Source organism: Anolis sagrei, chromosome 1 (genome assembly GCF_037176765.1).
Source record: "Anolis sagrei isolate rAnoSag1 chromosome 1, rAnoSag1.mat, whole genome shotgun sequence".
Classification (NCBI taxonomy): Eukaryota; Metazoa; Chordata; class Lepidosauria; order Squamata; family Dactyloidae; genus Anolis; species Anolis sagrei.
Genome location: NC_090021.1, coordinates 82,175,610 through 82,202,904, shown reverse-complemented (window position 1 = coordinate 82,202,904; position 27,295 = coordinate 82,175,610). Strand labels below are relative to the sequence as shown.

The 27,295-nt window shown below is 41.8% G+C and overlaps 1 protein-coding gene across 1 annotated transcript; it reads right to left on the bottom strand.

The window, feature by feature from the left end:
• Nucleotides 1-8,991: 8,991 nt before the first annotated feature.
• On the bottom strand, nucleotides 8,992-13,693 carry CCN2 (cellular communication network factor 2). Its single transcript, XM_060753380.2, has 5 exons — nucleotides 13,388-13,693; nucleotides 13,060-13,279; nucleotides 11,800-12,057; nucleotides 11,423-11,634; nucleotides 8,992-10,399 (listed from the first exon to the last, which is right to left on the bottom strand). The coding sequence occupies exons 1-5, from the start codon at nucleotides 13,676-13,678 to the stop codon at nucleotides 10,103-10,105; spliced, it is 1,278 nt and encodes a 425-aa protein (XP_060609363.2). The 5' UTR covers nucleotides 13,679-13,693; the 3' UTR covers nucleotides 8,992-10,102.
• Nucleotides 13,694-27,295: the final 13,602 nt, after the last annotated feature.

Genomic DNA, 27,295 nt, shown 5'->3' with positions numbered 1-27,295 from the left:
ATATTCACTTGGAATTGCAAGATTTGCTTTTGAGTCATGGAATTCACAGATCAATTTAGGACTAGCTATTATCTCACCAGGGCCCCCTGGTGGCGCAATGGGTTAAACCGCTGATCTGCTGACCGAAAGGCTGGCAGTTCAAATCTGGGGAGCACGGTGAAGCTTCTGCCAACTTTGCAGTTCGAAAACATGCAAATGTGAATTGATCAATTGATACTGCTTCTATGGGAAAGTAACAGTGCTCCAGGCAGTCATGCTGGCCACATGACCTTGGAGGTGTCTATGGACTCTTTGACCTAGAAATGGAGATGAACGCAATCCCACAGAGTCATACATGACTAGACTTAATGTCAAGGGAAACCTTTACCATAATAATAACAACAACAACAACAACAACAACAACAATACAGTTTATTTATAACCTGCAACCATCTCCCCAAAGGGGACTCAGTGCGGCTAACATGAGGCCAAGCCCAAAATAATACAATATAGTAAACACACAGTAACAAAATACATCATAACAAAATATAAAATAACAAAATCAACAATATAAAACAATATAAAACAGCATATTAAAACCAGACACGGAGGGCGGGCCAAATGTGTGAGGTAAAATGTTAAAAAAGTTAAAACCCTGGGTGAGATAGGGATAAAAGTGCATTTGTAGGAAAGGAGCCCAACAGGGAGGAAAAGTGGGAGAAGGAGAAAGCAACTGAGAGATTTTATAAGCAGCTCAAAAAAAGAGATAGCATAATTAATTGGGACTATCTGGACAAATGAAAGCTAAACGAGTTTATCCCAATGTTATCACCAGTCTTTCATTGACCTTGGTTCCTAGTCAACAGATGGCAAGAATGTGGGGTGGTTTCTTCCTGCATTGAGATCCCTCTAGACTTGTAGATCTAGCTTTTGGTCCTCTAGGTGTTTTCGATTTCAGCTCCCAGAATCACTAATGAATTCTGGGAGTGGTGACGGCCGACAGTGAGCTCTGGCATGGGCTGCTCCATGAGGTCACGAAGAGTCGGAAGCAACAACAATAACAGGCATTATCTTTCTCTCTGTATAGCAACAACAGACTTTTGTTGTTCATTCTTGAATACTCTCTGTCCTACACCCCTGGTCTAGGATGAGTTTTTGGGTAATATTAATTTATCCAGGATTTTTGAAAACACTATTTTGGATCAAATAAGTGTTCCATCACAATGCAGCAGCCTTCCTCTGTACCCACAGATGAGTACAAAGAAGCGGATATACTTGAGTAACAATTTTGGCAAAGAAGGTAGGGTATAATGAAAGATCATTAGTATCAGCATCTCATCAGTTGCTGGAAGAGATCAAAATTCATGCATCTGCTTGTATGCATAGCTCAACAACATCAAGCAGAAATATGAAGTCTTTTTCGTGTATATATGGCAGTAGGATCAGACTGTTTTTGAGCCAATTGATATTGCTATTCTATTTAACAAGTCTGTTGATGTGATTTTACATTTGCATAGGTGTACCATTCATTCCAAAAGCTTTGAAGACATTCAAAGCTCTGCAGTCCAGTTTTAAATGTGTTTACTCTGAAGTAAGGCTCACTTAACTGAACAGTGCTTACTCTCTAGTAATCTGGCTCCAGTTTGTAGTCTCAATGTGGTTGCAGAACAGGTTCTTTGAAGAAATCTTTGGCATTTCCTGGTTCAACTCAGGCTGAAAATTCTGTTTATATGTGGTATTTTGGTAACTTCCATTTATGGGCATATGTGGGAAATGCAGAGGTTGACAGGGAAAGAGAAATGGAAAAATGAAGTTGAAAAATATATTAACTGAACTCCTTCTGTTCTCAGGTTCCCCTTGTTCTTTGGGCCAAGGCTTACATTGCTTTTTCTTCCCAACTGTCTGGACAGGCTCCTTGGTCACTGAACTACTTCCATATGTTAAGAACATAAAACACAGACTAATCTACGTGAGCTGGAGCCCCACCCAGGTGTTTTTCTAATAAAGGCGAGGACTGTGTTCTAAAAGCATAACATGAGAGAGACATAGCTTTTAATTGTGTGTTCAGTGGGTAGAATACTTTCACTCTCCCATTTATTTTTTGCCTTTGACTATAGTAATTGCTATAGTCCTCTTACAGCATTGTGTGTTTGGTAAAAAAAGAACTTACAGTAATAGGAAGGAATGTCGATTACCTAACTGAGGTTTGCTATTTCTAGAGAAAGCATTCGAAAGACTATTTTTTTAATGACTTCTGGTTCGTCATGAGTCAAACAAATGGATTCTACACTAGAGACTTTTTAAAATTCCTAGATGGTTGCAGACTAGAGTATGAATCCTATTTACAGGAACTCCCAGAGTAGCACCATTGATCAATGGAACTTACATAAGAGTTAATTTACCATTCAACTGCTGATTTCTATGGGTCAATGCCTGCTATAATTTCCTGTAAACAGCTAATTCCTTACTATAATACCACCACCACTGTTTCCCATGTTATATCATTGTCAGATCTTGGAAAAGTTACTTTTTGGAACAGTCATTCACTCATGGGATGCTGGTTGTTGTAATATTATTTATTTATTTATTTACTTTGCTTGTATACCGCAGTTTCTCAGCCCGTAGGCGACTCAACGCGGTTCACAACAAGAGCAAAAAGTCAATCCAACAGGCATAAAAAATTTAAAAAACCATTAAACAACATAATATACAGGGTAATAACACATCAATACCAACACATTAACGTCTCGTAACTAGAATCATGATCCAATTCGTCGTCCAAATTCCGTATCCTATATTCATCATGTACAATTGCACCGTTTATCCGAACGCCTGTTCAAATATCAACATCTCCGAGTTCAATGCATTGTAACTGCACAGAAAACAACAAAGGGAAAGGGGCATGATTTGTTCTGGCACCATAAAGTCTGGTACAGTCATAGGGATAGATGACTCTAAGGTGTAGGGAAGAGAAGAAGGCACCCCTCCAGCCTTATTTCCCATCACTCTGTGTGAAATGCCAGACATATGAATAGAAAAGTACATAACTTCATGATTCATAGCAAATTAGCTGTCAAACAATCACATTAGATTTATGCCTGAGTAAAAATATCAAAATTTAAAAGCCTAGAGACGTTTCTGAATTAAATCATCATTTTCAAAAGCCTCCTGTCTCTGTTTTGCAATTTCCAACCCAGTAAGCTGGATACACTGGAGTTCAAGGGGATGGATGCAGTTTTCTCTCTCTAGGCCCTTTCATGCCTGGCTGGAGTAAGGGGACAAACAAAACCATAAATCACACAAGGGGCCTTTTAGATCTGGAAGGGCAAATGCTGCTCTTTCCCTCTTGTCTGTACAACAGTCTGGAATTGCACACCATGGCTGACCATGACCTGTTTAGATCAAAGCACACAGAGTTGTTGCTGTGCAAATGGTGGAGGTGAATATCTGGATACCTCTTTGTGCAATTTCAGAGAAAACACTTACTTTGGTCCTCAAAGAAGTGATATCTTTATTGGGCCACCTCCAAAGCATAAAATACACCACGAAAGCTTTTGAATCCTCACTGGCATCTTCATCAGGCCAAGATGTAAAAAACCCATGCAGGAGAAGAAAGGTTAGAGACCCATACCTACATTTTGTCTCACCTGTTACTCTGCTGTCAATGATGATGGTCTAGAGCAGTGGTTACCAACCTTTGGCCCTTCAGGTTTCTTGGCCTTCAACTCTCAGAAGTCTCAACCATCTTGGCAAACTGTTAGTGATTCTGGGAGCTGAAATCGAAAACACCTAGAGGACCAAAAGCTAGATCTACAAGTCTAGAGGGATCTCAATGCAGGAAGAAACCACCCCACATTCTTGCCATCTGTTGACTAGGAACCAAGGTCAATGAAAGACTGGTGATAACATTGGGATAAACTCGTGTAGCCTTCATTTGTCCAGATTTGATAAGGATAATTCCAATTAATTATGCTATCTCTTTTTTTTTTGAGCTGCTTATAAAATCTCCCAGTTGCTTTCTCCTTCTCCCACTTTTCCTCCTTGTCCTTGGCTTTCTTCACTTGCTGCAAACTGAGCTCAAAATACTTTGCCCTTTTCATTGGCTCAGACAAATGCAAACTGCTGCAGTTTCTGCTGTCTTGTGTGTTCTTTCTCTTTAATAACTTTTGCTGTCTTGACTCACTTGTTGCTTGTCCAGATGGTTTTTATCAGTGAAATGTTGGGCATGGCCGTTTCTTGTCTCTTCCTTTAGTAAGAGACACCATTATGTTGGGCAATGAGAAGTTGGTTATTCTCCCCTTCTTTTCATGGAGTTATGCGATTAAAATAGTATAACTTCATGTGTGTGGCCCTGAGCACTTGAAAGATAAGCAGGAAGGGAGTGGAGGCAGAATTCAGAAGTGAAAATAAATTATTGTTTTCTTTGAGTTTCTGGTGAAGCGCATATTTCCTCTGCAATTGAAACTGTTATGGCAGTGTCAAAAGATTAAATTGTTATAACTATTATATATCTCTGTGGTTAAAATCTGCTTTGATGAGTTATTCATTGAACTATGCTTAGTAATCTTTTGATTGTCTCAATATATGTGTTGTTTTATGAGAGAAAAACATATGGAAGGCATGAGTCAAGGAGCTCATGGGAGAAGACCATTTTCCAAGCAAGTTTGTTATGGAGCAGAGTTCCAGCAAGTAAGTTTCACATTTAACCATTTGCCATCTGAACAGATGATAGGCATATGTTCAATGACTAGATGAGAGCTCAGAAAAGTTACTTTTACACACAACATGTCCCAGAATCTCCAAGCCAGCACTGTCAAGAAACTACCCAAAGGCAATGTGGTGCTCCTGCTGACTTGGTTCATGAAAAATATTTACCCTTGCCACCCAGTTGTAGCAATATAGTTTGGGATTGTGGATCTGAACTGCTGGGTCAGTTCAATATTTGCTATTGATTACTTGGCAACAATTGAGATTATTGTCATGGTTGTTCCTGAAAAGGTCCATTTTTTTTTGTTTGGTTGCACACTCTAAGTCATTTCTGTTATGAGCGAACCAGCCATCTACAAAGATGTTGCCCTGGGGACACCCAGATGTGTTATGACACCGTGGGGAGACTTCTCTCATTGTCTCATATTGCACCACCTGCTATCTGTTGGGAAGTATCAGTCAATAATGAAAGGACCAAGGCAGTGACATCTCTGGCCCATCCTCTGTTTGAATACCAGCCAGCATGCCAATGTATTACATCCAGAAACAGATTTCTAAGATTTACAAAGATACTTGCAGGAACACCTCAGCAAATGAGAGTCCAAAAGTAACAGGCAAAAACTAGGAACCTCAATCAGTGGCTGTTACCAGATGAGAAACTACCCCCGGGCACACAGAAGACTGGGCGACTTGGAACAGGCTGCACTCTGGCACCACGAGATGCACAACTAACCTTAAGAAAAGGGGTTACAAAGTGGAGCCCACAACATGCAAGTGTAGAGAAGAACAAACCACAGACCACTTACCACAATGCAGTTTGAACCCTGCCACATACACAATGGAGGGCCTTCTCACAGTGACACCAGAGGCACTCCAAGAGGCCAGCTTCTTGCCAAAGAAAATCTAAGTATAATGCCAGGTTTTTAAACTTTGTTTGTGTTCTTTTAAATACATTTTAACTTTACACTTCTGACACAATAAATAAAATACTTTGCATCAATTTACATCGCCTTAAATAAAATTGATCCCCCAATTATTATCAGATTTACAATACATCATTTTATTGCATTCTGAGTTATAACAAAGATATAGGTATGCATTTGTCCCTCAAACCTTTTAATTATTTCAGTGTTTAGAACACACTGAAAAAGATGAGTCCAACTGAAATTCACATTCTTATGGGAGCCTAAAGGTCATAACTGAAGCAGGGAGGAGCTGAGGAGCCTTCTAAAAAAAGTGAAAGAAGAAAGTGAAAAGCTGGGTTGCAGTTAAACATCAAAGAAATCAAGATTATGGCACCCAGACTGATTGATAACTGGCAAACAGAGGGAGAAAATGTGGAAGCAGTGACAGACTTTGTATTTCTAGGCACTAAGATTACTGCAGACACAGACTGCAGCCAGGAAATCAGAAGACATTAACTTCTTGGGAGGAGAGCAATGACTGGTCTTGATAAAATAGTGAGGAGTAGAGACATCATTCTGGCAATGAAGATCCACGTAGTTAAAGCAATGATATTCCCCATAGTAACCTATGAATGTGAGAGCTGGACCATAAGGAAGGCTGAGTGAAGGAAGATAGATGTGCTTTTGAACTGTGGTGCTGGAGGAAAGTTCTGAGAGTGACTTGGACTGCGAGATCAAACCAGTCCATACTACAGGAAATAAAGCCCGACTGCTCATTGGAGGGAAGGATATTAAAGGCAAAGATGAAGTACTTTGGCCACATCATGAGAAGACAGGAAAGCTTGGAAAAGACATTTTTTTGCCGTGTCAGGAGCATCCTGTTGTGAGAGAATTGGCCGTCTGCAAGGACATTGCCCAGGGGATGCCTGGATGATTTTTGATGTTTTATCATCCTTGTGGGAGGCTTCTCTCATGTCCCCGGATGAGGAGCTGTAGCTGATAGAGGGAGCTCAACCGCCTCTCCCCGGATTTGAACCTGCGACCTGTCGGTCTTCAGTCCTGCCAGCACAGGGCTTTAACCCACTGCGCCACCGGGGGCTCCACAGAAGACAATGATGCTAGGGAAAATGGAAGGAAAAAAAGAAGAGGGGCCGACCAAGGACAAGATGTATGGATGTTATCCTTGAAGTGACTGGCTTGACCTTGAAGGAGCTTGGGGTGGCAATGGTTGACAGGGAGCTCTGGAGTGGGCTGGTCCATGAGATCACGAAGAGTCAGAAGCAATTGAGCAAATAAACAACAACAACAAAGGAAATCTATATGCAAAGCAATCCATGTAGAATTGAAGATTCATCAGTTTACAGACCACAACCATCGACTTCTAATGTCATTGCTTTCTTTTTTGTGTCACTGAGCCATAGTTTTCTGGCAAATGTCATCCCTGGAGTCCTAAAAATTGTGATTTCTCCTTCATTTGCTGTCATGAAGTTCCACTTCAGTGGGATCCAACCAATACCAATGGTCTGTGGCTTGTCCATTTTAAGGCTATCATAAATGTCTAGTTATGAGAAGTAGGATAGTAAGTTACCTTGCAATGAATACTTGGCTTTTTTTTCTCATGGAGATTAAATATGCCTTCAGAACCTAATATAAACCTTGCAGAAAAGCAGAGTATGTGCTCTTTACATATTGAGAGGCTGAAGGAAAAAAAATGGGTACATTGTTACCGAGAAAATTACAGGTATGCCCAAAACTTATTTGAAAGCAAGTGGCATAAGTACTAAACTCTGCTTTTGATTCTTAATTATACCCAACTTTCTTGGGTAGGTGTTTTCACAAGCTGAGGTTAATCCTCACATTTGAAGTGTACTGTAACACTCCATCAGTTCTTGAAGGAATTATTTTGCATTACCATCTTTATCTGCAGGTTTTAAAAACCTGTAATACTTCTAATTTTCAGTCATCTTACCACACAATTTAAGATGAAATGCTAGGATTTAAACCTATTTAGTTTGAAGAAAGTAAATATGAACCATCCTATTAATGTCTTCTCAAAGGATGACATGCACAGGACCTGCTCCCAGGTAAACATGGATAGGACTATACCCCTAAATTAGCCTAATTCCAAGATTCATTACTTCACCAGAGTTCAGAATAGTTTGCAGCCAGCTTGCATTTCCTGTTAATAGGTAATGTTTTCTCCTGTGTAAACAGAGCCAGCTGCACTCTGTGTAATTGTGTAAACTCTTTAAGCCAATTAATCCCTATTGTCCAAATCAAAAGCTCTGTATGTGTGCGCTAAAGCATAACCCCTTTAGAGCTTTCCTTCACATTACAGGATATTGTTCCCACCCATTGCAGCAACTGAGGAAACCCTTGTAGGGAAAAGGACTCCATAGATTACAAAGACACTTGACTTCAGTCAGTCTAAATACTAGAAGGCATCAGATCCTGTTTGGTCTTGGAGGCTTAGCAGGGTTATCCCAGGGTTAGAGGCAGTGTTCCTCCTAGATCCTTAGTACTATATAAACATATTTTGGGTGTCCCTTTGAATTCATGTCTTATACTTAGAAGTGATTAAATGTTCATGTTTACTTAGAACAGGCATAGGGTTGAAGAGAACATAGTCCAAGTCCTGCATGGAATTCAGTCTGAAGCAGTGGTTCTCAACCTGTGGGTCCCCAGGTGTTTTGGCCTACAACTCCCAGAAATCCCAGCTAGTTTTCAGGGAGCTGAAGGCCAAAACGTCTGGGGACCCACAGGATGAGAACCACTGGTCTAAAAGCTAGAGACATTCTTTCCATGTCTGACTTTTCTAGGCTCAAGCTTGGATGATAAACTGACTCTAAACTTTATTCATTGAAAACAATAAAGATATCATGTGTTTCATTGCCATAAAGAAGTTTCAGGATAATGTGCTTATTTCAGGAATAGGTTTTATATAATATTTTCTAAATCTTAGGTTTAAAGAACTCGAGTTCTAAATGTTTTAATTTTTACCATCATTGACAAGGTGGCATTGAAAGCAAACACCAGGCTACTAAGAGTATTATTGCAAGCTAGCATGGAAGATTACCATAATGTTTTGCTGCTCAGTCATTCCACTGTGCAACCCCAACTTTGCCCCCTAAGTGTTTAGAGAGATTTGGGAGTGGTGTAATGTCCTGAGTATTAGATTATGACTGGAGGAGAGTGCTCGAATCCCCACTTGTCTATGGAAGCCACTGCGTGATTTTGGGCAACCCACACACTCAGGAAACCTCATGAGAGGTTCACCTTAGGGTCATCGTAGTTGAATATGACTTGGGCACACAACGACAATAAATGAAGCAGCATTGGGATGTGCAAACAAACTTGTGCCAGTTAACATTTTGTTTCAATCAAGAGACTTACAAATTGGTTTATATAAAAAATAAAATACTTTTATTTTTCAACTAGAAAGGTGCAAACATGTAACTTTTGGTCACACTTCTCAACAGGTAATAAATTGTTCCCAGATGGAAATATTGGTCAGCAATGAAGGAGCCATTCGTTTTGACTTCAGGCCATTTTCACTAAGGCAGAGAGAAGTTGGTATCCCCAGCTGCCTCCTTGCCCTTAACTTGACAAACTGCTTTGGGAGAAGACTGGCACACCTCCAGAAAAACTTCAGTTCAGTTCGCTGTTCCTTCTACTGACTGATCAGAACTGCCATTACAAAATCTATTTTATGTGTTGAATGAATACATTTAAATCAGACAAGCCTTGCATTGTAAAAAAAGAAACAGAAAGAGAGAGAGAGAGGCTAACACTGATGTATCAAAGCATTAGCGGAAAAGGCAACAAAATTTTAAATTAACTTAGATAACTGTACAATATATATACACACACACACATTCAAACACACACGCACACACACACCATATTTACAATCTTACAATACTGTAATATTACAATAGTAATTTTTTTTAAAAAAAACATTGAGCTTGTGACAGACAGTTCCACTGCCACAAGCTGTCCAGTCTAATTCCAATTCTTTCTGAATGAACCATTCGAGTCAGAACTTCAAAGGAGAATTGCTGCCATTCTAACAAGACATAGTTCCTTAGCATCTTGCTGGGTGAGAATCCCAGTCCAGTGGTCGCTGTCACAAAATAACAGTGTCAGTGACCTTGCTAAGGAGTCCTTTTCGATTGCACTATTCAGTGGACCACACGCTACCACATTGTGACAAATGTTGTTCAAGAGTGCATGGGTCCCCTTAAGTAATCCCTATATATACCCTACCCCTCATATACTCTATTCTGAGGTTCAACTTAGGTGTTGTTCCTCACTGTCTGTCTTATTACTGTAATTTTTTTTTCTTCCTTCAAACCAACGTTTGGGGTCAGAAGACAACTTTGTCTGAAGTCACATGGAACAGTTTTTTTAAAACGGACAATTAAATATCTTGTGCTATTGAATCAGGTTTTACAAAATGAGATGCAATTAGTTCAAGTTGACAGTCAAGTTTAAAAGTCTCTAGGGGGCTTTTAGGCCATGTCTCCATACATCTTCCGGTAGTACACAGACTCAAAGATGTCATTGTCTCCAGGGCAGTTGTAGTGGCACGCACAGGTCTTGATAAACATCATCCTCTTCTTCATGACCTCACCGTCAGGGCACTTGAACTCCACAGGGAGGGTGGCTGTTCTGTGGGGGGTGCAGCAACGCCCATCAGTGCAGACGCCACAGAACTTGGCACGGTACGTCTTCACGCTGGTGCAGCCAGACAGCTCAAATTTGATAGGCTTGGAGATCTTGGGAGTACGGATGCACTTTTTGCCTTTCTGATGGGGAAAAATGAGAGAATTCATTTAGTTCCAGGCCAGATGTACAAGGCTCCCATTCATATTATCCACATCTAAACAGCCAGAATGCAGAATCTATTAGCTTAATTCCCCCTTCGAACAATTATATCTTGTCTCATTGACATCAGTGGGAGCTAACTTAGGGCCCTTCCCGACAGCCATATAACCCAGAATATCAAGGCAGAAAATCCCACAATATCTGCTTTGAATTGGGTTATTTGGAATATATCTGCCAAATATTCCAGTTCAAAGCAGAAAATGTGGGATTTTATTCAGCTGTATGGAAGGGGCCTTTTTGGAATCAGTGCCCCAAGTACAACTAAATCAGGGTGAATGGTTTGATTGCACCACTGGAAGAACTGAGCATATGTTCAATTAATCCACTTGCTTTTATGAGACCTATCATTGAATCTGTATGGATAGGACAACAACCTTCAGGTGCTTACATTTTGCTGACTGAAATCCATTACCTGGATTTAAGTTCCATTCTCTTTAATCTTTTTATCTATCTGCATCTATTTGTACCAGATTGCTTATTCTTGGTCCGAGTCCCTTGAATATTTCTATCATATTCATTTAAATAAAGCCCATATAATCACCCATAATCAAGTTTCTACCTGGTTTCTATTTGCCAAAGCTTACACACTTACATAAAAGTAAGCCCCAATGAATTCAATGTTTGATCTGCCCCCATTTCTGGAAGTAGATCACAATAAATTCAGCAGGACTTACCTTTAGGCACAGGACTACAGTATAAGGGGGGGGGGTCTCCTCTCAATTTGCAGTATTAAAGTCTGAAGTGTGGTTATGAATGTTGTCAAAATGGCATCAGTGACACACAATAGGACTGAGCAGGAGCTCAATTTAATTTTGTTGCAGGTCCTGATTATTGTATTTGCACTGGGTTAAAAATGAATCTCAGGGCAGCATGACAACTATGAAAGACCTTGTCTAGATTAGAGTAAATGCTTTTTGTAAAAAGAAGCCCAGGCAGACATTTACCTTGATGCTCTCCTCCAGGTCAGCTTCACAGGGTCTGACCATACAAAGCCTGCTCTGCTTCTCCAGTCTGCAGTAGGCATTGTCGTTGGTGACTCTGGTGGAGATGCCCATCCCGCAGGTCTTTGAGCAGGCGCTCCATTCGGTGGTCTGGACCAGACAGTTGGCACGCATCATGGAGAGGTCAGGACCATAGGTATCTTCCAGTCTGTAAGCTGAAAAGAAGAATCAAAAGGAAAGGATTATAGTTGGCTGTGAAGAGCTCAGTCAGATGACATATTCCATAGAAAGGATGCTATATACAAGTGGCTACCAGATCAATAATAATGGAACAACTATATAGGAGATCAACATAGAACAATAAGGAAACATAAGCTTACCAGCAAGAGCAGGTCCAACTGCAGTCTGGTCTTTGTCCTTGGGCTCATCACACACCCATTCCTCGCAGCATTTCCCTGGGAGCTTCACCCTTCGTGGGTAAGGGCAGTCAGGGCTGGGCAGGCGGACATCCATGCTGCAGAGGGGCACGCAGCCCACAGCCCCATCCAGGCAAGTGCACTGGTATTTGCAGCTGCTTTGGAAGGACTCCCCACTCCGGTACACCATGCCTCCAAAGACACAGGGGGCACCATCCTTTGCTGTAAACAAAAAAGGGGACCATGTTAATTAAAAATCCTTGGGCACGTGCTTTGGTGGGGAACCTACACATTGTTCTTTTTGAAAAGATCGACAGAAGCAATATCTGGCACTACCTCCTATAGGGACCTCATTACATTAGAGAGAATGAATTCACTTTAAATCCAGTTTCTGCCTCCTGCAGACTTCTGGGGTTTGCAGTTTAGTGAGGCTGTTAAAGGCTCTTTCCTAAACTACAAATCCCACAATTCTGCAGGAGGCAGCAACTGGATTTAAAGTGGATTCATTCTCTAGTGCAGGCATGGGCAAACTTGGGCCCTCCAGATGTTTTGGACTTCAACTCCCACAATTTGTTGAAGTCCAAAACACCTGGAGGGCCCAAGTTTGCCCAAACTTGCTTGAGTGTGATGAAGTAGTTAGGATCTTTTCTAGCAGTGTACTGTAAGTCCCATCCTCCCCAGATGGAGTGGAAATAGTGAGTTACAATGGTGATATATTAAAGATGGGACATCTACAACCCAAAGAGCCCACCAGGTTGAAAGGAAGGCAATGGATCATTACAGAAAACAACCCAACCCCTACAGCCTCACTAAACTACAAACCCCAGAATTCTGCAGGAGGCAGCAACCAGACTTTAAGTGGATTTTTTTCTCTCTAGTGTGATGAAGTTATTATAGTAACTTCATCACACTAGAGGAAAAAAAATCCACTTAAAATCCGGTTTCTACCTCTTTCTGGGATTTATAGTTTAGTGAGGCTGTTAAAGGCTCTCCTGTAAACTACAAATCCCAGAATTCTGCAGGAGGCAGCAACTGGATTTTAAGTGGATTTTTTCCTCTAGTGTGATGAGACTAGAGCTACTTAGACCCAAGCTCTGAACACAACGCTCAGCTTTCTGCCGCCCCCTGAAGGAAGACTGTGGCGCTTCTTCCTTCTTTCCTTGCTTCCCTTTCCCCGAGCTGATCCAGGCAGGGCTACTTACTACTACTACGACTGTTACTCACCGGTGCAGACTCCGATCTTGCGGTTGGCGGGGGCGCCGAAGTCGCAGAAGAGCCCCTTGTGGGGGTCGCAGGGGTCTTTCTCGGTGCAGAGCTCTCCCAGCTGCTTGGCGCAGACCCGGCAGCAGCCGCACCCGTCCAGCACCAGGCTGACCCCGGGAGGGCACTCGGGCGGCGAAGAGGGGCACTGGCATTGCCCGCTGCAGTCCTGAGCGGACGCCTCCTGATCGGGGAGAGAAGAGGAGGGTTAGGGGCCACGCCAGGGCAAGAAGGGAAAAAGGAGGAAGAAGGGGAAAGCCCCTCCTCGGGGACACAACCGAGCGCCACTTACCCGGCTGAGCAGGGCGACGAGGAGAGCCAAGGCGACGGGGAGGAGATGCATCTTCGCGGTCAAGGGTTGGGTCTGCAAGAGGGGAGAGGGTTTTCCAAGCGTCGTGGCGGGGCGAAGGTCTGTCTCGGCAAAGGATCCGACTTGTCTCGGGCTGGTGGTGCTCTGCTTGGAGGCGAAGAGCGGCTCTGGTTGAGTCTGAGTCTCCAGCCGGCAGCCCGGCGGCTTTTTATAGGCTGGAGGCGCCTCCCGCTCGCCAATGGGCTGAATGGAGTCCCACACAAACAGCCACATTCCTGAGATGCCTCTCCACCTTCCTGCCTCATCAACTCACACCGGATTGATCCTGACCCCTTGACACGCCGCATTCCTCCCGTCTGAAAAAGGAAAGGGAAAAAAAAAGAGAGAGGGGGGGGGGGAGAAGGGAGCTGGCGCACTTCAGCGCACAAAAAAGGCCCTGTGTGTTTTGCACCAGGAGGGAAAGGAGGAAAAAATAAAAAGAGGTGGTAGAAGGTAAAAGGGGGGGGGGGGGGGGGGGAGAGATGGGTTTTCTTCAACTTCCCAGCCTGGATTCTTCCCACCACCACAGACCTGATTTATAGGACTTAAAAATACATCCTTTTTGGAATACACACACACATACACACAGACATATTCCCCCTTCTCCACCTTTTCAAAGGATGCCACAAAAATGCAACCTCTCTGTGTGTGTCCGTCTTTCCTCCAAGTTACATAAATCACGTCCTAGCCGACACTTTTGGAGACCAACGGAGAGAAGAAGCTGGGGAATTATTTATTTCTTGAGAAGGATTTTATATCTTTTCGGGTTTGAAAAGAACACCAGAACTTCTGAGGATGCTTGCCATAGATGCAGGCGAAATGTCAGGAGAGAATGCTTCTAGAACATAGCCATATAGCCTGAAAAATCTACAACAGCCCAACATCAGAACTATCACCAGCCTCTCCATTGCAGTGTTCATTCATGGACTGCCATACATTGCAAGCACATATCAAAGAGAAGAGTGCAGTTCGCCACTCAAAAAAGGACTCTTGAACTGCTTTTTGGGATCGTTCTGGCTCTGGGGGTTGTTGCTCATCTCCATTTCTAAGCCTAAGAGCCAGTGTTGTCCATAGACACCTCCAAGGTCATGTGACTGGCATGACTGCATGGAGCGCTGTTACCTTCCCGCTGGAACGGTACCTATTGAACCAACCTGGACACAACATATTATTTAAGAACACAGAAATGCTGGACCACTCTAACAACCACCATGTCAGACTACACAGAGAAGCCATTGAAATCCACAAGCATGTGGACAATTTCAACAGAAAGGAAGAAACAACAAAAATGAACAAAATTTGGTTGCCAGTATTTTTAAAAAATCCCTCTAAAATCAGGACAGTAAACACTAAAAAACAGGAGAATTCTAGACAAGAATCAATCAGGATCCCCACAGGCAGGAATCAGCCAAGCTTTGAAGCTGCAAGGTCATTAAATGCTAATCAAGGTGGCCAGTTGCAACATTTACACTTGCCTCAAACAGACAAGAGTTCTTTCTCCCATCCTCGGCATTCCACAGATATATAAACCCCACTTGCTTAGTTTCCTCCAGACTGCACAACCTCTGAGGATGCCTGCCATAGGTGCAGGCGAAACATCAGGAGAGAATGTTTCTGGAACATACATACATACAGAACCCATACAGCCCAGAAAACTCACAGCAATCCAAAGGGCTAACAACTTTCATTCAACTATCCATTACACCAGGCATGGGCAAACCTTGGCCTGCCAGGTGTTTTGGACTCCAACTCCCACAATTCCTAACAGCCTGAGGCCCTTCCCTTTCCCCCTAAGCCACTTAAGTGGCTGAGGGGGGGGGGGGAAGGAAAAGTCCTGAGCCTGATATGAATTGTGGGAGTTGAAGTCCAAAACACCTGGCGGGCCCATGCCTGCATTACACTATGTAACATTATTTTTGTTCCTGTGTTGTACATTTTATTTCCTAATTGGTTCTATCATAACAACATGGAAAAAGTTTATTACACTGCAAAAAATTGTTTTTGAGGGACATCCTGCAGCACATTTTGCTATAGTTTTTTGATATCTGAGTCTCAGCCAATTCAACATTATTTCTGGCATACAGAAAAACAAAGTTTCTGGAGTATAACAACTACTTTCAAAGTAAGAACTGCACAATTAATAGGAAATAACACTTTCAAAACAGGAACAGGAAAGTTTTTAAATTTTGTGACATAGTGTTATCATTTGTGACACGAAGTCTCTTAGCAGCATGTATTCTGTGCAGCTTACTCCCAAGTAAATGTACCTAGGATGTTGTGTAGGTGACATTGGCTATTCCTGGGATGGCACAATAACAATTAACCTTAATATTTTTTCTATGCTTAATAATTTAGTACATTTCTGATTGGTGTCTGAGGAGGCTCACCTCTGTGGCATTCTTGGTGGTCCTATAGGGACCATATTTTAGCACAACAGGTTAAACATCCAGCTGCAGAAAATCTTGCTAATCAAATGGTCAACAGTTCAAGTCCAGGTTGGGATGAGCTCCCAACTATCTGCTCAGGTTCTGCTCACCTAGCAGTTCAAAAACAGTAATGTGATTAGATAAATAGGTATCACTTTGGTGGGGAGGTAACAAACGGAGCCCATGCAGACATGCTGGTGATTCAATTGAGAGAGTATCTGAAGACAGCAAAGCTCCTTGGCATGGAAGATGGAGCAATAGCACCACCCTGTGGCCTGAGTCCAGCACAGCCTCCAGATGCCAGAGATGGAAAAGATGGGAAGTCTTTACCTCTGTTTTGTATAATGACATTGAATGTTTGCTGTATATTTGTACTGTAAAGCACTCTGATATTTATTTATACTCTGCCCTATCTCAGGGATTATTATTATTATTATTATTATTATTATTCCCAATCAATTTGCGGTGTGGGCATCCCCCCATTCCCATCTGGGGGTTGGTTGACGTGTCCCTCTTTTGGGGCCCATACACTAAATCTAAATGGAAATGCTTGTAAACATCTCTTGTGCGGAATCCTCCCAGTTCAAGGGAAACTGTGATATAAATGATTGGCTCTTCCCCCACGTCATTCCCCACTTTTTTGGTCATTTTTTTTTCTGCAGTACTCCAGGTTCAAGGAAAGATTTCCTTCACCCTCCAGAGAAATGCAAGATCATCAATATAGGACGTGATTCATTTGAAACAAACCAACAAACCATAATTTCACTTCCGATGGATGATGCGCACAGTTATAAATGGATCCAAGCACATCAACAAACACTCTCTGCTGTCAACACTGGGATAATCTCACTGGCTCTGTTGCAATAATTCTGGAGTAAACCTCTTGGGGGTGTAGGGCAAGTGTTCTGTTTTATTTTAATAGACTTGGATTGGACCCTTGTGTTTTTTCAGACAAGGAGTCTAACTTACTCCCCCACTCATCTCCTACAACCAATATGTAATGCTTCCAGAGAAACAGGTAAGAATGTGCTAGTTGATTCACCCCAGGCCACGGTGATGATGACAAGCAGACAAGTGCAAGGTTTGTGTGTGTATGAAAGGGAGCATGTGGCAAGGATGGTTGCTAGGAACCAAGCCTGGGAATTCCCTAGCCCTCCCCCCTTACTATTTTTTCCCCATGTCTGAACAAGAAAATACAAAACAACATCTCAAACTAATTTTATATTGGAAACATGGGATGCTGAACTTGTAGGCTGCCACACTCCCCCTTTTTCTTCTTGATGTGCACTATTCTCCCAGGAAAAGTAGGCAGTTTAGGAAAGTTTCTTAATGTAGCAGCCAAAGTCACCGATATTATGCAGTACCTGTTTTGCAACAGATTCTGTGGACTACTGAATCTCAATGGGATAGTTTTCCCTAATAGGTACTTTCTATGAATAGAAAGAGCATTTCAACAGGAGGAGAGACGTCTTTGGAATACTTGGCACAATTGAGTGAGTCTACAGCATGGAAGATGTGGCTCCAATTTTTCCCACTGCGTATGTAGAAAAGTCAGTCGTAAGCAAAACATTCCACCTTTCAGGGCTCCTTAAACTTGGTCTCCTCCCTTTGCCTACGCAAATCAAAAAACAAAGACAAAAAGAGAGTGAGAATGTGTGAAGGCTGTTTGTTTGTTTGTAACCTATATCCTCAAAGTTTTCTACTTTTCTACTCAAACTTCTACTTTGAAGGCAGCACACAAGCTTCCTTTCCCTGTGTTTAAGTCACACCCACCCTGTGAGGTAGGCAGAGCTCAGAGGCAGTGACTGGTCTAAGATCATCCAGTAAATTTCATTGCTATAGTGAGGATTTGAACCTGGTTTCCCCATCCAAGTCCAGCACTCTTACCCAAAAGGATTTTAGTGTGGTTTATGGTACTTTTATTTCCTTGCAACAATCTTATGATGTGGGTAAGCTGACAAATGGCAAGTGGCTCAATGGCATCCAGGATAGGCTTTAAGGTTGAGAAGTGTGAATCTACACCTCTTCAGCTTAACTGGTTGTCAATAGGATGTACTAGGTCCTGGCAGGGGGAAGCTTGGGTCCCGGCCCTCAGCTATGAAGCATGCTGGTGGCCATGGCCAGCATGCTTCATAGCTGAGGGTTGGTGTCACAACTTAAGGTGCTGCCCAGCGATTGAGTCTCAAATGCATTCAAGGGTCTATGAATACCCTACAGCAAGTGATCCCATTCGAGAGTAAACTCCACTTCCCTGAAATCTGCAAAAGGATATCCTATGTGTTGTTGTCGAAGGCTTTCATGGCTGGAATCACGGGGTTGCTGTTAGTTTTCCGGGCTGTATGGCCATGTTCCAGAAGCATTCTCTCCTGAGATTTCACCCACATCTATGGCAGGCAACCTCAGAGGTTGTGAGGTAAATTGAAAACTGGAATGTCCAGAGTGGGAGAAAGGACTCTTGTCTGTTGAAGGCAAGTGTGAATGTTGCAATTAATCACCTTTATTAGCATGTCAAAGCCTTGTAGCTTCAAGGCCTGGCTGATTCCTGTCTGGGGGAAGCCTTTGTTGAGAGGTGTTAGCTGGCCCTGATTGTTTCATGTCTGAAATTCCCCTGTTTTCAGGGTGTTGTTCTTTATTCATCCTGTGTGTTGTTTGTTCACATGGATTCGATAGGATCTCCTCAAAGTACAATAGTCTTCTTGACCTATTACCCTGAAAAGTTGGTTGACACTCTGACCTTAGAAACACACACCTAGGAATATCTTTGATTTCAGCAGAATTCACTTCCTATCAGTTTGTATTTAAGGTTTTAGTCTCTATTGGCTTCCTTTCACTGAACTAAAAGAGTTTCCATAATATATTGCTATTACCATTTGTATGATGCCTGACCTCGAGCACAGGAATGTTTACGCTATATTATAGTGCAGCCTCTCAAAATGCAGAGGGGAACATTGGCTGTTGTGTGTCTGAGTCTACAAAGCCCAGTTGTGAAATGTTTTGTCTCCAATCAGTAATGGTTAATAGTATATTCTGAAGCTCAGGCAATCATCATGACAGGTCACCTAGTGAAACAAACAAGATGGGCCCCAAATTTGGAAATTATATTGATCTTTAGCAAAAACCAGTTCAAGCAATTTTCACCTCTGTCAAAATCAGGTCTTTTGTGCTGCTAATAGAGTTTACTTGTGTATTCAAAACAAAGCTACTTCCAAATACATTATATTGTTGAAAAAATTCATTCCTTATTGGGCTACTCAGACTGAAGGGATAGAAAAGCTTGCCTAGGCTTTGAACAGGGGACTTGTTGGATGATATCATTGTTCCTACTGATCAAAAAGTCCTGCCTTCCCCCTCAAAAAGCTGTGAATGTAAGCTTTTAGCCCTGTCAATCTACTACACTAACAGGGATTGCTTTTTGGTCTCTTTGTTTTTGCCTTTACTACCAAGCAAACAAACCCCCAAACAAACCCCAAAACTAACCCTGCACCCGAAAACAAACCCTTCCTAATACACTGGTAGAATTTTCAGAGATGATTTGTATGATCTATATTATTCCCATCTACCCCATACAAAATGAGTGTCTAGAGGAAATGTTTTCAATGAATTATGCCTGCAATTTCTCCCCTCCTTTTCCACCACAGCATAATACAGGATATAACCTCTTTCCAACACCACATTGGTTTTGAAAGTAAAAAAAAAAATCTCCTGTCCATTTTTATAGGAAAAAATCCTTTTCATTTCTAAAAATCCCATAAAAAGGAGTTATGGTAAGTAATACACATTTCCAGATTTATGAGGCATCCCAAAACCTATATTTACTTGGACGACTGCAACCAAAAGGCTGCATTTACCCACTTCTGAGTAAATAATAGACACACCAAACTATGTACAACATGCTTACAAAAATGGAAACTTAACCAGGTAAACAGAATGCTGCTCAAAAAATGTCCAAATATGGTAGATGATCATTGGAAAGTGAAGAATTCCTATTACGCAGATCATTGATTCATAAAATGACTGTGTTGGACAACCAAGAGGCCAAGTCATTTAAAATGGCACATGTATTAGTGAGCCAAAGAACTTACTGCAAAGGGAGATGAAAATAAAGGCTGCCAATGGATTAATCATTTCAAGGAATTATTCATTTGTGTTTAAAGCGATTCATTTATAGACTAGTCTGTTAAATCCAGACACATCTGTATATTCATATCCATATCATTATTATTCCTTTGTTGTTTATTCGTTCCATCATTTCCGACTCTTCGTGACCTCATGGACCAGCACACGCCAGAGCTCCCTGTCGGCTGTCACCTCCCCCAGCTCCTTAAGAGTCAAGCCAGTCACTTCAATGATGCCATCCATCCATCTTGCCCTTGGTCGGCCCCTCTTCCTTTTTTCTTCCATTTCCCCCAGCATAATTTTCATCTCTAAGCTTTCCTGTCTCCTCATGATGTGGCCAAAGTACTTCAACTTTGTCTCTAATAGCCTTCCCTCAAATGAGCAGTTGGGCTTTATTTCCCGAAGTATGGACTGGTTGGGTCTTCTGGTGGTCCAAGGCACTCTCAGAACTCTCCTCCAGCACCACAGTTCAAAAGCATCTATCTTCCTTCGCTCAGCCTTCCCTAAGGTCCAGCTCTCACATCCGTAGGTGACTATGGGGAATACCATTGCTTTAACTATGCAGATCTTGGTTGCCAGTGTGATGTCTCTACGCTTCACTATTTTATCGAGATTGGACATTGCTCTCCTCCCAAGAAGTAACTGTCTCCTGATTTCCTGGCTGCAGTCTACGTCTGCAGTAATCTTTGCACCTAGAAATACAAAATCTGTCACTGCCTCCACATTTTCTCCCTCTATTTTCCAGTTGTCAATCATTCTTGTTGCCATAATCTTGGTTTTTTTTATGTTTAACTGCAACCTACTTTTTGCGCTTTCTTCTTTCACCTTGTTTAGAAGGTTCCTCAGCTCCTCCTCACTTTCGGCCATCGAAATGGTTCCTGTTATTCCTACTACTGTTATATAGTACAGTATAAAGCCAACCTTAAAAACTGTGCCGTAGATGCCGAGAACTGGGAAGCCCTGGCCCTTGAGCACTCTAACTGGAGGTCAGCTGTGACCAGCAGTGCTGTGGAATTCGAAGAGGCATAAACAGAGGGCGAAAGGGAGAAATGTGCCAAAAGTAAGGTGTGTCAAGCCAACCCTGACTGTTCCTGCCTTCCACCTGGAAACCAATGCTCTCATTGTGGAAGAATGTGGATCAGGATTGGGGCTCCACAGTCACCTGTATCGACTGCTAAGACACTACACTTGGAAGGCCATCATACTCGGACTGCGAGGGATCACCTAAGTAAGTAAGTACTGTTATACGCAAATGCTAATTCTTTTTTTCACAAGAAATGTTTCAATTTCATGAACAAAAGTCATCACCAATTCTTATACCAAAACACCATCTTTGTATGGTACATAATTCTGTTCTCATTTACTGCAGTGCCAGAATAAAAAGAGTTTTAAAAGCAAGTAATATGCCTTTAACTATGTTTCCATTCTCATTTATACCAGTATCAGAATAAAAATAGCCTAAGAAGCAAATAGGCCTTTACATGTTACCTTCCTGCTTCCCCAAATTAGTAACAATACTGCTGAGCTCAAGTTAATCAAGATGGTGACGATCCCATGACCTTGTTGGTGGGATTGTAAGAGGTACAGCTCTTCAAGTGGATAGGAAGGAGGGGAGAAAACAAAGCTCATATAGTCCCCTTTTCTATAGACAGATTATAGTAGACATCCTATAGGTTGATCCCAATTAAGGTAGATCCTTTCATTCAACTGTTGCACATTGAGTCATCATCTAGGAAATAGTATTGATTCCATAAGCCAGCTCTCGTTGGGAATAGCAACTGAATCCAGGCCTGTATGTACTTTCCTGGGAGTAAGATGCAGTGAATTCAGTGAAGTCTGTTTCTCAGAAGGCATGGATTGGCTTACCATGTGCTTAGATTATTCTGTCAACTATAATGTGTAATCATTTCCTACAAAGGATAAAGTTTCTTCATTTCAAAAGAGACTTGTCCTAACAATGAGCAAAACTATTGCATCTGAGTCAACCCAGGAGAAACTGAGACCCCTTCTACACTGCCCTGTATCCCAGAATCTGATACCAGATTATCTGGATTAAACTGGATTATTTGAGACTCCACTGCCACATAGTCTGGGATAAGAAGATAATCCTGGACTAGATCCTGGGATATAGGGACAGTGTGGAAGGGGCCCAAACTGTCTACATATCCCTGCTATGCAGCATCTGGTCCCTGGTTGGCCAGTCTCTTTTAGGCCAGAGGAATGGAAAGACAACATTCTCATGAAAGCTGGGAGAAAGGGGAGTGATTTATGCTGACATTGCTGCAACCCAGGCAGAATTGGACCAAAATATTTCACATTATGTAATTGTGGCACTATAGTTCCAGATTAACTACCATGGTGGCATTCTGTGGAATCTTTGGGTTTCTTACTTGGTGTGGGCACCATAGCTTTTGGCTAAGGATGTTAAATATCTTTCTGTGAATTGCCAATTCCAGGATTCCATAGGAAGGTGCCAGAGTAATTAAAATGGAATCATAGTGCTATAATGATATAGTATGAAAAGATCCTATAGCAGTCAGAGATTTTCTCTGGAACCCAGTCAGTATAAGATACTTTCAGCAAATTTTATTGACCCTACCACACCACAAAAAGCAAAAAAGTGAATGACAAGCTTTCAAATATCCAGCAATCTAGTAGAGGTGTTGTTTCCACTAGATTCACAACAACTGGGGGAGTATATGTGAATATCGTGCAGATCAAGCTTTAAAAAACTTCCCTCATAACTTCAAGAAGCCTATCATCAGCATGGGCACCTAGAGAGTTTCTGGGGAAATGGATGTCTCCCAAAGTACCATATTTACTCAAGTCTAATGCACCATCGAATGCAACACCCCCCTCCCCCAATTTTCAAAACCTTGAAACCAAGGATTTGCTACCAAATGTAATGCACAGTGGCAAAAAGTGTACTCTTTGTTATTTGGCCAAAAAAGATGTGCATTACTGTTTTGGCTGCTTAATTTTTTTTTTCATTATAAACAGTATTCAAACATACAATCTTCTAGAACAGAAAGCAAATCTTGGGGTACCTCTATGCTGTAGAATGAATCCACTTCATTTGTCTTGGTTCAATGCTATGGAGTCAAGTTGTTTTGCAAGGTTTTAAGCTTTCTCTGCCAAAGAAGGCTGATGTCTCACCAAACTACAAATTCCAGGATGGCATAGCATTAAGCCAATGCAATTAAATGAGACATTACTGTCCGGCATGAATATAATGTGCGCTCCAATTTTGGCAAGGCCATTTAGCCAAACAAAAGTGATTTGAGTAAATACAGTAACTTCATCAGGCTCTGGGTGTAGACCAGAAGAAAGCAGCTTGTTCATGATCACCTAGAAAATCAGCTACATGTCTAAGATTCAGAGACTTGTAAACCAGTCAAGGGATTTATTCACACATGCATAGCCATCTTGTGAGTATTTAAATTCACCACCAAAAAACTGAATATGTAAGCTGATCTTATTACAGATTGGTGTCTGTGATGACATTTGAACTGTTTGTGACATTTGAATCTCTGTTGGCACTTTTGTACGCCCCTTGTCATAAAGAAGTTATGGATTAGTTTGGATATTATCACATCAGTCATGGATCACCATGCTTCAGACATTGCCAGACAGGCAAAGCATGACTAAGGATATTGCTCTTTCTTTGCCTGTGGGCACTCTTTGGACATCCATTTACTCCTCATAAAAAGCAACCATTTCATTCTGGATTTTTCAATGACCGTAGTGCAGAACATTTGGCCTCCAGCTGTTTTGGACTACACTTCTCTGAATCCTAGGTCAATAGCCATGTTGTGTGTGGGAGTACTTCTGTGAAGTGAATGAAAATATCTAATTCTGATCTGCTTTTTATGGATTGCATGATGTGAACAGAACTAAATTGGGCACTAGCTATGTATGGTTGGCTACATGACTCATTAAATATGTTTTGTGCAGATGTGGTAATGACAAAGTAAAAAAATAAATAAACATTTCCATTGCTATCAGTGTGCTTTGTTTCCTTGCCTCCTGATATAACATTATGCCTCCATTTGAAAGGGCGGGGGGGGGGGGGGGAGAAGGGGGAAGTACACAGGCTGTCATTGATATTCAGGATTGTCAAAATGGGCTCACTTCAACTTACATGCAGGTGTTTATACAGCAGCTCCTTTTCAGGCTGTATATTTTTCCTGGTAAAACGAGGAATTCACTGCACTGGCAACATAGTTGTGTTTATACAGCTATACGTGGAATGTGTGTTTCGGCATGAGCTTCAACTAGTGGTAAGTCTTGTTAAAAGAAGATGAAGAAAGTACAGGTGTGGATCTTTGGCATCCTTTCTTTTTGTGTTTATCCTTCTTCTTTTTCAATGCAGTGCCCCCTTTCTCCAAAGAAGTCACTTGATCAAGTATCAGACATACTGAAAAGCCTTGGCAGGACTGAAGGAAAGCGGCTAGACTCGGAGTGTTTGTGTACTTTCAGAAAGAATCTTGCACATTTTCGACCTTCAGTTGCGGCTATTTTCTTATAAGAGCCACTGGAGGTCTCAGCCAGCCCTCAAAGCGGAAATCAAAGGCTCCCAGAGAAACACACCCGAAGAATGTGAAAGTGATCCAAGAATGGTACGCAATGCTCCTCTCACAGGATTGTCCCGCCTCATAAAAAACCTAGGGCCGTATATGGACATCTCCACTCTGAGCTATTTATCATCCTGATGAGCTTCTCTAAGCTGCTCAGCAGGCCTTCCCAGCCCGTCTAGGGTTTAATGATGTACATTAATTCCCCTCCCTAAATGCTTGCCAGAATCCTCCTTCCCCCCAAAGTTTAATAAATATTATCTTGCACTCCTAAGGGATCCTGCTTAACCATACATTAAACTTGTATTTACTGAAAGTGCCCATTCCAGGCAAGGCTTGCTGTTTTGCCTTAGAGCTGGAAATGAAGTACAAATAAAGTAGCTTTACTTTATATCCGGAATTTGCTTCAATCATGTTTATTTAAAAGTTCATTCACTGGCTTATTCAATATATATTGAAACTATATAAGTTTCCACATTTAAACTCCAGCTTGGAGAAAAGGATTCCAAGATTTCCATCTTGCTTGTCGCTCTGAGGTGCTATTTATGGAAGGGAGTCATCTCTGTTTCTGGTGAGAAAGGTAAACAGATCTAAGAAAAGTTTCTTTTTTGGATTACAGTTCCTGGGATCTGCAGTATTTATGGCCAGCAGCAAAGCTGGTTGCAGGATTCTGGAATCGATAGTCCAAAAAAGAGAATTGGTTCTGAGGTCTAAAAGCGACAACAAATACTTCTGAATTATACTATCCTCTCCAAGTTTACAGCTTTTCTGTAAATTTGGTATGGAAACCTCTGTCCTACAGAGATTCTCCACCTGGTCCACCAGCTTTTCTCCAGATTCTGCTTACTTCATTTCCCCATTCTATCTTTCCAGGCAGAAAAGCCCTGGGGATTAGAGATTCTTGCTGGTCAATACCTGTTCAAGATCTTTTGCTGGAGTCTGGCTCTGCCCTCTGGTGCAATACAGGCAGTCCCCAAGTTATGAACAAGATAGGGGCTGTAGTTTGTTCTTAAGTTGAACTATTTCTCTCTCTCTCTCTCTCTCTCTCTCTCCCCCCTTCATATAACTTAGGGAAGAGTTAACCAACCTTGTGGTGTTTGTTTTGCTCCCTGTACCCCTGTTCAGAAGATTTCACCTCACTTTCTGTCCCTGTGATAATCAGATTTTGAAAAAAATGGCCAGTTGTGGAAAGAAGGCTTGGTGATAAAGCTTCATTGGTAACACATTTTCCCCATGATAACTCTTTCAGGGTTGAATTTCCCTTCCTAGAGGTATATTTCTCTCACTTCCTGTTGTCTCACCCCTGTTCTTAATTATGAGTCATTTGTAATTCAGATATTTGTAACTCATGGACTGCCTGCATATAATTGTATATAATGGAACTTGACCATCCACAGATGTTGGTATCCAAGGGGCTCCTGGAACCAACCTATGTGGGGTTGCCTTTGAAGACTGTTCGAAAGCTCCAAATGGTTGCTAACAGGAGCGGTGCCCAGGGAGCATACAACTCCTCTGTTGTGCCAGCTCCACTGGCTGCCAATTTGCTACCGAGCACAATTCAAAGTGCTGGCTTTAGCCTATAAAGCTCTAAACAGTTCTGGCCCTGCTTACCTGTCCAAACGTATCTCTAGGAATTTAAGATCTTCTGAGGAGGCACTGCTCTCGGTCCTGCCATCTTCACAGGTTCGATTAGTGGGGAAGAAGGATAGGGCCTTCTCAGTGGTGACCTCTCAGTTGTGGAATGCCCTCCCCAGGGACATTAGATCAGCCTCTTAACGTTTCGCAAAAAAGTTAAAACCTGGCTATATGAGCAGGCCTTCCCAAACACAGTATAGCTATGAAACTCTGATCTCGGAACGGTTGGACAACGTGACTGGATAATGACTGGTAATGAAATGCGGAGGACTTATATGGGCGGGATATAAGTGATGTAAATAAATAAATAAAATAATAATGATTTTTTTTTACCTGTGTTAAATGTTTTTAATGTTTAAATTATTTTTGTACTGTTGTGGGCATCGAATTGTGCTGTTTTGTAAACCGCCATGAATCTCTCTCGGGCTGAGAATGGCGGTATAGAAGCATAGTAAATAAATAAAATAAACCTCTCACAGATATTGAGGGCCCACTTTATTTAAACATTAAAAACATTTAACACAGGTAAAAAAGTCATTTTTCTAACAGTAGCATCTGTACAATTTTCGACTTTGGCTACAAAAAAGCATCTCAATAGTCTAACCACAAGGAAATTAAGACATGAATAAGGGAGACCAGAACTGCCTTCCTTAGAGAGGGGTAAAACTGGCACTAACTGATGCTGAATAAAGGCACTCTTGGCTGCTCCAGAAACTATATCTAGGAGAACCATATTCTTCTAAAAGTGGTGAGCCTAAGTCTGTCAATGGGAGTGCAACATTGTCCACAACAATTTGTCTTTTCTATTGACCAAAATAACTTCAATCTTTCCTTGCTGTTAGGACTCAATCTTACTTTTTTTCTCCACATCCACTTCTTCACTGCTTCAAGATATCAGGATTTCCGCAACCTGCTTATTTGTAGAAGGTGTGTGTGAGAGAGAACCAAGTATCATCAGCATGAAAAGGTCATCCCAAATTGTGGGTGATCTTCTACAGTCATGTAAACATTATAAAGCATAGGGGAGACTATTGATCATTGAGGAAAACCATAAGCTAATAATCATGATAGCATTCCACCGGGCCCATTTTATGGGAACA